The sequence below is a fragment of the Pochonia chlamydosporia genome, chromosome 4, assembly GCF_001653235.2.
Source record: "Pochonia chlamydosporia 170 chromosome 4, whole genome shotgun sequence".
Lineage (NCBI taxonomy): Eukaryota > Fungi > Ascomycota > Sordariomycetes > Hypocreales > Clavicipitaceae > Pochonia > Pochonia chlamydosporia.
Window position 1 is genome coordinate 1,621,008 of NC_035793.1, and position 12,663 is coordinate 1,633,670.

At 47.3% G+C, this 12,663-nt stretch overlaps 3 protein-coding genes across 3 annotated transcripts; 2 read left to right on the forward strand and 1 right to left on the reverse strand.

Moving 5' to 3' along the window:
- Positions 1–372: 372 nt before the first annotated feature.
- Positions 373–5,024, forward strand: VFPPC_07920 (ABC transporter; the record flags this gene model as incomplete). Its single annotated transcript, XM_018286707.1, has 2 exons — positions 373–3,142; positions 3,214–5,024. 2 exons carry the CDS (start codon positions 373–375, stop codon positions 5,022–5,024), a joined length of 4,581 nt encoding a protein of 1,526 aa, XP_018143438.1.
- Positions 5,025–7,096: 2,072 nt separating this feature from the next.
- Positions 7,097–9,528, forward strand: VFPPC_07921 (cation transporter; the record flags this gene model as incomplete). The annotated part of the gene is made up of 9 exons (XM_018286708.1): positions 7,097–7,133; positions 7,238–7,358; positions 7,439–7,575; positions 7,659–8,012; positions 8,076–8,213; positions 8,271–8,385; positions 8,446–9,160; positions 9,216–9,259; positions 9,324–9,528. The coding sequence occupies 9 exons, from the start codon at positions 7,097–7,099 to the stop codon at positions 9,526–9,528; spliced, it is 1,866 nt and encodes a 621-aa protein (XP_018143439.1).
- Positions 9,529–10,003: 475 nt separating this feature from the next.
- On the reverse strand, positions 10,004–11,086 carry VFPPC_07922 (BTB/POZ domain-containing protein; the record flags this gene model as incomplete). Its single annotated transcript, XM_018286709.1, has 2 exons — positions 10,004–10,239; positions 10,294–11,086. 2 exons carry the CDS (start codon positions 11,084–11,086, stop codon positions 10,004–10,006), a joined length of 1,029 nt encoding a protein of 342 aa, XP_018143440.1.
- Positions 11,087–12,663: the final 1,577 nt, after the last annotated feature.

A 12,663-nucleotide genomic window follows, 5' to 3' on the forward strand; every position in this document is an offset into this window, starting at 1 on the left:
TGCACGATTTTTGGCCCCGAGCCTTTTGCTATCAATCTGACATTGGTACCATTAAAGTTACATTCTAGATCAATTAGGCGGTTAGATCAGCAAAATATGTCCACTTCGAGAACTAGTTGTGGATCCCGACGAAGCCGAAAAGTGTCGTGAACAGAGCGTCATAGATTCGACGGAGCTATAAACTTATATGATGCCATCGCTCTTCGGACTTTTAAAGTTGTCCGATCATACATCATTAACTTTGTATGAGTAATTGGTGAATGCGAGCTATATAGACGGCCTAAGATCAGGTGGACTTATTTCGGTGCATATGCATCTTCATAGCGACTGGTGCATTGTAGAATTGGAGCCCAAGAATTGCAAATTATTACGATGACCTCTGAAAAGTCCAATGCAGTAGATGGAAATCATGCAACGAATAATCTCACATCATCGACCACTTCCAATATGAATGATGCTGGGCGTGGGGAGGTACTGTCGTCCACACCCAATCCGAATCACGAAGTACACCATGAAACAAACGACAACGCATCAAATTCCTCCACTTATAGCACTGGGACATCTACCTCCAGCAATTCGATTGAAGAAAGACCCAAAACGATAAGTCGTCGACGAACAATACAAAACGAAGATGACTTGTTCAGAGTTCTCTCCCGCAGAAGAACGTCCGCAACAGATGGGAGCCAAGGCAATGATGAAGAAGAATCACAAGAAATAGAGCGCCTCGTGTCCCAAATGTTTGGTCAGAAGCGCCAGCAACAGAGTGAAGAAGAGCAAACAAGACACAGCGGTGTCATCTTTCGGAACCTGACCGTTCGTGGCGTGGGACTTGGGGCGATGCTCCAACCAACAGTTGGCGATGTCTTCCTCTCGTTGCCCCGAATAGTTGGCAACTTCTTCAGGAAACTGTCAGAAAGAGGGGAATCTGGGGCAAGCTCAGCTTTCAAAGCAGCAGTCGCTAAACCGCCTGTTCGGGAGCTGATTAGTGACTTTAATGGCTGTGTCCGCCCCGGAGAGTTGCTTCTTGTTCTCGGCCGCCCGGGGTCTGGTTGTTCCACGTTCCTCAAGGCGTTTTGCAACCAGCGATCGGGGTTTGAGGGAGTCGAAGGCGATGTGACCTATGGAGGAACCGGTGCGGGGGAGATGGCGAAAAACTTTCGTGGTGAGGTCATCTACAACCCTGAAGATGATTTGCACTATGCTACACTTTCTGTGAAGAGAACACTCTCCTTTGCGTTGCAGACAAGGACTCCAGGCAAAGAATCCCGTCTTGAGGGTGAGAGCCGTCAAGATTACGTCAAGGAGTTTTTGCGAGTCGTCACGAAGCTGTTTTGGATTGAACATACGCTTGGCACCAAAGTTGGCAATGAGTTTATCCGCGGAGTGTCAGGAGGAGAGCGAAAGCGGGTTAGTATTGCAGAAGCAATGGTCACTCGCGCCTCGGTCCAAGGATGGGACAACTCTAGCAAGGGGCTGGACGCAAGTACTGCTCTCGAATATGTCAGGTCGATTCGAATAATGACCAACATGGCCGATGTATCTACCGCCGTGTCTCTATACCAGGCAGGAGAGTCACTCTTCCAACTCGTTGACAAGGTACTGCTCATCGACGAGGGAAAATGCATTTATTTCGGTCCAGCTGAGTGTGCAAAGAAGTACTTCCAGGATCTTGGCTTCGAGTGTCCTGAACGTTGGACGACCCCCGATTTCTTGACTTCTGTCACCGACAAACATGAGAGGAACGTCCGGGATGGATGGGAAGACCGTATACCACGGTCTGCACAGGATTTTGCGGACATTTACAAAAACAGTCAAATATTCCGCGATACCTTGGCTGACATGGATGACTTTGAGTCTACTACGAAGAAGCTGGAGGAAGAGAGACTGCAGAACCAATCTGAGAAGACGCGGACCAAAAATTACACTCTGCCTTTCCACCAACAAGTCATTGCTTGTACAAAACGCCAGTTTCTAGTCATGACTGGAGACAAGGCATCTTTGTTTGGAAAATGGGGCGGTTTGATATTCCAAGGTCTGATTGTTGGCAGTCTCTTCTTCAATCTTCAGCCAACTGCGGCTGGAGCGTTTCCCAGAGGAGGAACCCTGTTTTTCCTCCTCTTGTTTAATGCACTTTTGGCTCTGGCAGAGCAGACGGCTGCTTTCGAATCCAAGCCTATTCTACTGAAGCATAAATCGTTTTCCTTCTATCGTCCGGCCGCATTTGCCATTGCCCAAACTGTTGTGGATGTGCCTCTGGTATTCATCCAGGTCGTCATGTTTAATATTATCATCTATTTCATGGCGAATCTTGCGAGAACTGCGTCTCAGTTCTTTATCTGTACCCTCATCTTGTGGATGGTTACCATGGTCACGTATGCATTCTTTCGTACGATATCTGCGTGGTGCAAGACGCTTGACTCGGCCACCCGGTTCACTGGTATCTCCATCCAGATTCTAGTCGTATATACTGGTTATCTTATACCCCCTGACTCGATGCATCCATGGTTCAGCTGGCTCAGGTGGATCAATTGGATTCAGTACGGCTTTGAGTGCCTTATGGCGAATGAGTTTACGGGCCTGGATCTCCAGTGTGTTCCTCCGTATCTGATTCCGCAAGTTCCTGGCGCGACACCACAGCATCAGTCTTGCGCGCTCAAAGGGAGTGTTCCTGGAAGAACGTCAGTCGATGGCGGCCAGTATATTGAGGAGGCGTTTTCATACTCGAGATCACATCTGTGGCGCAACTTTGGGTTCTTGTGGGCGTTCTTCATCTTCTTTGTGTCTCTTACTGCATTGGGAATGGAGATGATGAAGCCGAATGCCGGAGGGGGCGCTATCACGGTGTTTAAGAGAGGCCAAGTTCCGAAGCGGTTGGAGAAGAGTATAGAAACCGGAGGGAGAAAGGGGGTTGATGAGGAAGCTGGGCATACGGGTGAGATGCCTGCTTCTGCAAGTGGCGAAAGTGATGAGAAGAATGGGCATGACGGGAACACCATGAAGCAGGTGGCAAAGAACGAGACCGTTTTTACGTTTCAAAACGTCAACTATACGATTCCGTATGAGGGAGGGGAGAGAAAGCTTCTGCAGGATGTACAAGGATATGTGCGGCCTGGAAAATTAACTGCCCTGATGGGTGCATCTGGTAAGTGTCTGGTGATTCGGAGCCATAGCCTCTGGTTTTATATCTTCCCTAACGGTGGAATTTGCGGATAGGTGCCGGCAAGACAACTCTTCTCAACGCACTTGCTCAACGTATAGACTTTGGCACAGTTACAGGCGATTTTTTAGTTGATGGAAGGCCGTTACCAAAGTCGTTCCAGAGAGCGACTGGCTTTGCTGAACAGATGGATATCCATGAACCGACAGCAACGGTGCGAGAAGCACTCCAATTCTCAGCTTTGCTACGCCAACCACGAGAAACACCACGAAAAGAGAAACTCGACTATTGCGAAACAATCATAAACCTTCTTGAAATGCAAGATATTGCCGGCGCTGTCATCGGCAAAGTCGGGGGAGGACTCAACGCCGAGCAGCGAAAGCGACTCACGATAGGTGTCGAGCTTGCTTCAAAGCCAGAGTTGCTCATGTTCCTGGACGAGCCAACGTCAGGTCTTGACTCTGGTGCTGCGTTCAATATTGTACGATTTCTTCGAAAACTCGCTGATGCGGGACAAGCTGTGCTGTGTACTATACATCAGCCCTCGGCTGTTTTGTTTGAGCATTTCGACGAGTTGCTGCTTCTGAAGTCTGGTGGCCGAGTTGTCTTCCACGGGCCCTTGGGCCACGACAGCCAGAACCTTATTCAGTACCTGGAGTCGAATGGGGCACATAAATGTCCGCCAGACGCAAACCCTGCTGAGTACATGCTTGAGGTTATTGGAGCTGGAGACCCGAACTATCATGGCAAGGATTGGGGTGATGTTTGGGCGCAGTCCGAGGAGCATGGCAAACGATCCAGCGAAATATCTGACATGATTGAGAAACGTAAGAACGTTGAGCCATCGGAATATCTCAAGGACGACCGCGAATATGCCACGCCGTTGTCGCTTCAGACATGGACTGTGGTCAAGCGCTCTTTTGTGTCTTTCTGGAGAACTCCAAACTACATCGTTGGAAAGTTCATGCTACATATCCTAACTGGCCTCTTCAACTGCTTCACCTTTTGGAGATTGGGATACTCGCAGATCGACTACCAAAACAGGCTCTTCTCCGTCTTCATGACGCTTACCATCTCACCACCGCTCATTCAGCAACTCCAACCCGTTTTCCTACATTCCCGCAACATCTTCCAGTCCCGAGAGAACAATGCCAAGATATACTCCTGGTTCGCCTGGGTCACCGCAGCAGTAGTTGTCGAAATCCCATACGCAATAGTAGCCGGTGGCGTCTATTTCTGCTGTTGGTGGTGGGGAATCTTTGGCACCAGAGTCTCAAGCTTCACCTCGGGATTTTCCTTCCTCCTCGTTCTTCTTTTCGAGCTGTACTACGTCAGTTTCGGCCAAGCAATAGCCTCTTTTGCCCCGAATGATCTTCTCGCGTCGTTGCTCGTGCCGATATTCTTCCTCTTTGTCGTCAGTTTCTGTGGTGTTGTCGTACCGCCTACGCAGCTTCCTACCTTCTGGAGAGAGTGGATGTACTGGCTGTCGCCTTTTCACTACCTTCTTGAAGGATTTCTTGGCGCCGCAATTCACGATCAACCTGTGAAATGCGCGGATAACGAACTGGCTCGCTTTTCCCCGCCCGCCGGCCAGTCGTGTCAGGGGTATGCTGGGCCGTTCATCAAGCAGGCTGGAGGTTACGTGCAGAACGGGTCTGGTGGCATGTGTGAGTTTTGTCAATATGCTACTGGCGATGAGTTTGGAAAAGGCTTCTCGGTTTACTACGACCATATATGGAGAGACTTTGGTATCTTTTGCGGGTTTATCGCCTTTAACTATGGCGTCATCTACTTTGCTACGTGGCTGAGGTTCAAGGGCGGGAATTTGAAGAGACTCTTTGCAAAGAGAAAGGTAGCAAATGCCTAAAGGGGCGACAATCTAGGGGTTTTTGTCGGGTTTTAATTACTTGCACTCGCTCTGGGCTTTGTGCATATGCAGTTGGAATATTACGTGCATATAGAACTAATAAACATACGATTCTCGACCATTGTGCGGGTAACGTACAGTATATCCTCTAAAAATAGGCTCGCAATGAATAACTGGTTTGGCAACAAGTGGTAATCCGCAAGATTATCAGCTGGAGACGAAATGTGAAAAGTTGTGCCAGATGCCATGCCCATGAAGCTGTTGAGGTTTGGTCAAGAACATCCCGGCCAACTGTTGAGACTCATCGAGATAACTAAGTTTGCAATTACTCCTTGATTGAGTCTGTCTCAATCGGGGATCAAGGATGCTTCGTCCAATATTACAAGTCATCACATTGCAGCCCGACTGTGGGTCATCTAATGTGAATCTCAGGATCATCACTTTCCTAGATCTACGAACCTTGTAAAGATTGATAGTATGATGTCCCCCTGCCATCTGATGGTGTTGGATATTCCTGCTGGGGGCTGCGGAGTTCTACCCGCGCTGAGTATTAATCCTTGCTGTGTAACGGGAGCAACAGACGGCTGAAGAACTGGTTTGAGGTCGTAGGGCACTTTATTTCGGTTATAGGCCGACAGGGAAATGATAATGGAACCTCAGGGCGTCCCCTGAAAGTACATTTCCTATTGATGCTGGTAGTAACTTCCTAGAGTAACAACATTACGCTTTTGGAGGTTGTAAGTACGGAGCATACACACGAAGTTATTGTACACCCCTTCAGAAATGTCCTTGGATCTTTTTCGGCGATGTTCCGATATTGGCTTGCAACTTACATGCACTGTCCTTGCCAGGCAATGTGTGATGTTCAACCTGGCGGGAGTTGATCCTTGTTTGCTGCGCTCTGATGTGTCTTTGATACCGGCAAATGAGCTTAAACTGTCACATTTATCATTATCCAACCCTAAGCATAGCAGGGTAAAAAGTGTATGGGGCGATATAAGCGCTCCGAACAAATGAACACAACTCCTGATCTGCGACGCCTGTGTTACTTTGTGAATATGAAGATATCCCTGAAATGCTTGGTGTGCCAGAATGACACTACAACGGAGTGTGGCCAGTTTCAGAAACTCACTTATCAGTTTAATCACACAACTCTAGGCCAGGAAAGATGATATTAGTGTATTGAGAACTTGCGCATCGAGCATCAAGAACGTGACCGTGGAGAAGAAATATGAGAGTTATCAAGGCAGCACATGTTAAAGAAAAAGATCTAAAGAAAAAGTAACAGGAGCGAGAGATAACCCCTTTACCCATTTGCCTGTATCATTTCCAACTTCGTCAAGTCTATAGCACCCCAGCCATAAAGCACACTCAACGCCAAAAAACACATCTACCCCAAATGTCTCAAACCTGGTTGACTTTTCTTGCTTTTCGTACTTGCAATCCTTCAATAATGTCTCCAGCTCCCAACAAAGCATAAGTAGCTTCTTATGTTTTGTCCCCTGAAATCCCGTTGTATAAACCCTCTCAGACTGCCGCCCGCTCAGTCCCGCCTCTCAATGTCGGAGAACGAAACCGGACATTGATGGCATACAAACCGTATGCCGTCTCATGCGCGATAACAACGCCACACTTTAATAGACAAGTATTGCTACTTGTGGCGGTTCCGGATAAAGAAGTGTTTTGTCCCCCAAGGCTCAAAGGTGACGATCACAACCGCGCCCGCTGATGACATTCAGCGGACTTGTATTGGAGGCGAATATGCATCCTTCTCGGGGGCGGAGTGAGATTTTATGAGATATCAAGGACGAGGAGAAAGCCGAAAGATGTGAAGTGATCCGAAGACACTATTCTGGTTCTCAGCCGTCCATCGCAAACGAGGTCACTTCTTCGAGTGACACGACGTTTTTACATAAATGCAACAAGTAACGCCCTGTTTCCTTGCCGAAAGTTCTCATTATTGGTATCAGTGCCTTGATTCTGATATATTGCTTTACTTAAAGCGAGATATACTGAAATATTTTAATCCAGCAAACTTCTATCACTGTACTAAAGCCACACAAAGGCTGAAGATGTGGTATGCAACTTTAAACTTTATCACTTTGCATTGTACGTCTCAAAGCCATCCCTATCTATTCCAGTACCTTCCCATCAACAGAGAATTATCTGCCTCCGTTGGCTTGTTCAACTCTTGCATAGCTGACCGTTGACAGATGCCTACATCTTCTTCATTGGCATCCTTTCCATACCGTTTCTGTACGCGGAAGGGAATATGTCCGCCATCGACGCCTACTTCATGGGCTCCAGTGCTTCCACAGAGTCCGGATTGAACGTGTATGTTCGCTACTGTCTCATCGAATATTTCTCTTTCCTTCGTTTTAACTTCTTCACCTGCTGATTGCTCGATATTGTAGCGTTGATCTGAACGAGATAAGGCTCTACCAACAACTGTATTTGTATTTCGCATCATTTTTGACACAAATGGGGTTCATGAACATTCTGGTGGTCATGATTCGCCTTCGTTGGTTTAAGAAACATCTGAATCGTTTCGGTTAGGCGATCCTCTCAATCACACATCGATAGGCAGGACAACTCCGTTGCCACATACAAGAGAGCTAACTGTGTGCTGTCTAGGCCCTGATATTCTTCAAGCCCGAAGAAGACGAAATGCGAATTCCTCTGAGGAACTAACAGACTTTGAACAAGGAGAACCTAAGACATATTTTCTTGCCACAGATACGAAGGTACACTCTATCGATGGTGAAGCGGACATTAAGTTTTGCAATCAGCCCTCTGGTGTTGTTGGCGACTCGATCACTGAAAAGTTTGAGGGCTTATATGGCAAGGAAACTAGACCTTGCTCGCTTTTCAGGGAAAAGAGACTACACCCAAGCACCCAACATATTTCTTGCAACCCGTCGGTAGATGATATCACACACCCCAAGGACGCCACTTTGTTTATACCCGGATTTCAAGAACATGAGCATGGTATTTTGTGTTCCTTCTTGAGAGGTTGACGCATGAAAGCATAGCTATTAACAGTTCCCACAGGGCTCCCTGTAGTTGAGTTGACCAGCTCAGGGTCCGAAAGCAAGGAAGAAATTGTCGATAACCTGACTAAGAAAGACCGTAACGAACTAGGCGGGTTAGAATACAGGAGTATAAAACTTCTACTCAAAGTAGTTATTGGTAAGCAGGAACATTTTTGCAACAACGCCATACTCATAAGCTTACACATCCATCTAGGCTACTATTTCGGAGTCTATTTATTCGGAGCCATTGGCTTGGTAGGATGGATACGACATGCTGATCCCAAATACACCGCGCATTCAGATGGATTTGCTCAGGACAAGATCTGGTGGTATGTCAACGCACGTTAGATCGCAACTACTCATAAGCGGTAGCTCACAAACCACTCCAGGGCATTTTATACTTCACAATCCGTCTTCGACAACTTAGGATTTACCCTCACCCCCGACTCACTGGTATTCTTTCAAGACTCCCAATGGGTTATGTTCTGGTTAACTCTGCTTACCGTTGCTGGCAACACTCTCTACCCAGTGTTTCTTCGCTCAATCCTGTGGATCATGTCCAAGATTGTACCGCGAGGCTCTTCCACAAGGGAGTCACTGGAATATTTGCTGAATCATCCTCGCCGATGCAATACACTTCTATTCCCTAGTGGAACCACATGGGCCTTGTTCGCTATCATCATCGCTCTCAACATTCTCGGTACTGTGGTTCTTCTGGTGTTGGACATGCACAACCCAGAATTCACTCGCTTATCCATGGGCCAGAGAACGGCGGCAGCTCTCTTCCAGTCTGCAGCAGCAAGACATACCGGTGCAGCTTCATTCATGCTGTCAAATCTTAGTCCCGGGTCTCAGTTTACACTGTTGGTCATGATGTATATTTCTGCCTTTCCCATTGCGATAAGCATTCGCGCCTCAAATACCTACGAAGAAAAGTCTCTGGGGCAATACTCACAGGACCCTGTTTACAGAGAGGATCGAGGGGTGTCTTACTTACTGCGACATATGCAGGAACAACTCGGGTTTGACCTGTGGTACGTCTTTTTGGCGTTGTTCTGCCTCAGTGTATCAGAAGCTGATAAAATTGCGGATCTTAATAAACCGGTACTGTGGGAGAACTAATCAGCTACTTCTTGGGCAACGATACTAATGGTCTTAGGCTTTCTCTTTCTTTGCCATATTTTTTGAAGTGGTTTCAGGGTAGTAAGTCGATCCCGCGAATCACTGAACAGTGTGGCCCTCTGTCATGATGCTGATACGATAGCAGTGGTGGTGTCGGCCTGAGTCTGGGTTATCCTGGCATTAATTCTGCATTGTCAACAAAATTTTCGACCGTCGGGAAAGTTGTCATGTGTGCTACGATGCTTCGTGGCAGACATCGCGGATTGCCGTATGCCTTGGACAGAGCGATCATGCTTCCGGACGAGCAATTTGCAGAGGATTCTACCGTACATGAGTCTACTGGAGAGTAAAATTAGAGAGATTCTATTTAAGGCAGCTCATTACTGATTGTTCCCATCCAAGGATGAAGATCTCGTGCGAAATTGACGTTGCGACTTGTGAGAGGCATACTCAACCCAGGGGTGCAAATAAAGGGAACATCAAAAAATTTGTAGTTGTAGGGATCTACATAACTAGCAGACCGCCTTATCGTCATTACATTCTTCATTGAAGTCTCTCTTCATATTGAGGCTCATCTCACTCTTCATCTCGCCTAGCCTAGCCATTTACTCCCTTAACTAGACCAACAATAACGCGGGTATGTTATGTTTTGTCGGCCTCTCTGTCTCTATCAAAACGCTCCAATGACTCTCAATCTTACTTCTTGAAGGTTGTAATCTGTAAGCCAGGCAGCCGGTCTGTAACAGATGCAGGCAAGCGAGCCGCATCTGATATTTTGCAGTGGTAATGTTCCCCCACTCAAAGTACAGTACCTTGCCATCGAGGCTAGCGGAGATTTTTAAACGCATTTAAAACCTCAGCAATACTGTATCCGTCCTTGCATTCCTTCATCAACTTGGGGTGGATCTTTTTGCTGTAAATGTCCACCCTGAATACTCCATGACGCAGTACTGTACATTCGAAGACGCTGCAGGGTGCACGCACTTTTAGAAATTGCTTTATCTTTGCAATTGCTTCTGCATTTTGGTCGAGTCGCTCAACTCTCCTGTTGTTGATTGCATCTGATTTGATGTTAGAGGTCAACAGACATGTGTTGGGACCAACACGGGACTAACCAAGGATAGGCTGGGGAAATGGGAGACCCAAGGTTTGTATAGGTCCGTGGCTGTGCCACATTATTGCAGCAGTTAACTTGGTGAAGGTATCATCCCATTCGAACGTAATAGCAGAGAACAAAAGAAGGAGCGCCGGCCTAGAGTGTGTGGCCTTGGATAGATCAATGTCGAGTAGCGCCCTCCACCGCATAGCATAATGCCGGATATACGTGGCGCAAAGGTAATAGTCCGCCAGTGCTGCTAATTTGGCAAGCATCTCAAGATCAATGTTCCACAGAATTTTCTGGCCTTGACAGTGAAAAATGTTCATCAGGAGAAGAAGGGCAGTTGGGTCCCAATCCTGAGCCGTCACATAGAAAAGGCCTTTCTTTTTCGTTATTGTCTCCCGCCAGCTTCCGCTGAAAAGTTTTTTGAAGTACGGAGACGCGAGTCTCAAGCACGCGGAATTTACTCGATATCGTATTTCGATTGTTTTCTTCTCGTTGGAGCCTTCAGAATCTGAGTCTGTTGTCGCTGCCTGTTGACCATTGACGGCTGTCTTTTTGCCTGAATCACTGTCGGCTGTGACTTTCGCCGTCTTTGATCCAGCAGAGAGCAGAAAGTAAATATCTAGAGGGAAGTCCTCTTGAAGCTCTTCTGGGAGCTTTACTGCGCATGGGTGGTCTTCATCTGGATTCCAGGGTGCAAAAGGTGCACCAGGGTTTGAAAGAACGAGGATAACGTCTCCTTCGGGATCAATCGTGTGCCTGACCACCTTCGGGTTGGGCTCAGAAGCTGGCGATTCAGAGGCCATGTTTTCCATGAGGAAAGCTTCTAAGAAAATTTGCTGTTGAAGTTGGGTGTTTGAAGAATTTGTTGTGGCCTGCTTCAGGAGAAGTACCCAGACCTGACATTGGGAAAGCGAGCGAAAAGTGAATAAGATGTGAACGGAAAGTGAACCGAGACTGAGCTTTCTTTGCCACCGACAAACAATTACCGCTTATGTCTCCCTGTTTACATGACGCATGTTGTGGTGACTGCACCGCGTAGTCAGGTCAAGTCTGATTCAATTAACACTCTACTGACCCTACATGTAATCGGCTGGGACTAGCTATCAAGCAATGTCAACAACTCACAATGAAGGTTGGTCGGGGCAAAGTCTCGATAAGGCAGTGCCAAACGCAAGTCTGTTGTCAAGGGATTGACCGGTCGAAGGGGTGAGACCAGTTAGTTCCTAGTCAAATGTAATCTGATGGCCATGACGGATTGCAAATCTTCAAGTGTCTTGTTGAGACCTCTGGTCTGGCAACCCCGTGCACTGTTCCTTCGACCACAACAAAATTCGTCCACCAGCCATCTATCCCTGAGAATGAAAATGGAACCATTGAAATGAATTGCACCATGATATTGCTATTGGAATACAACAGATCATGGCTGGCGAAGACCCAGCATTCACCTGTATAAAAGAGCCTTGGTGGATTTAGAAGGTCCAATGTTGGGCACGATCCTATCATCCGTCAGATGTCGGGATATGCTACGGCCGTCTTGAGGACGTCCCCATCAAACCTCCTCCAAGAGTGCAAGTTGGTGACGAGAACAGACGACCTGGCTGTGCTTTCAAGAGATTTAACACTCCATTTGGTAACAACTGCGCAAAAGCGGACCTCATGAGGATGCAGACGTCTCGCGAACATCCCATCTCCCCCGGGCGCACCAATTTGTCGCTTGGACAGAGTTGTTAGGCAAGGTAATGTCTTAGAAGGAGTGCTGTTCACCTGGATTGACAAAAAAGGGGTATTAACAGTGCAACAGCTAAGGAAGCCTCGATTCACTTGGAAAATTGCTGGGCCGACCAATTTACTTGGTCTCTGCAAACGCTCCACCGATAAGGCATCACCTGAGGCGATGCAAAGGCATAAACCGTTTGGTTGACAAGGATAATAACGCCTGGATTATTACTTTGGTGGAAGCAATACACCAGGATGGGTTTGTTTACCGAGACACGGCCGGACCGTAGAGGGCGACTTCTAGGGTTTGTCAAAGATTTTATTTAGACTTGATGATAGGTAGATTGAATACAGCTTCTTGTATGTCGGCGCTTTAGGATGGTTGGCGGCGTACCGGACGTGAGAGAGAGATCCCCATGAAAAATTCTGGCTCGTTCTCACCTAGACACTTTTACTACCTGACTTGTGCTCGCTCTCTGAGGAAGAGTTAACAGCAACCGGAATTCTAAAGCAACCTACCATGCATGAGTCCGTCAAAGAGCGGTTAACATTTAACAAGTTCAATGCCGTGGCGGCAGAGTGTTGACTGTTTCCACGACCATTTCGATGCGTTATGCGTAGCAGCATCGCGAAAACTGGCATAATGCACTCAGTCAACATCATC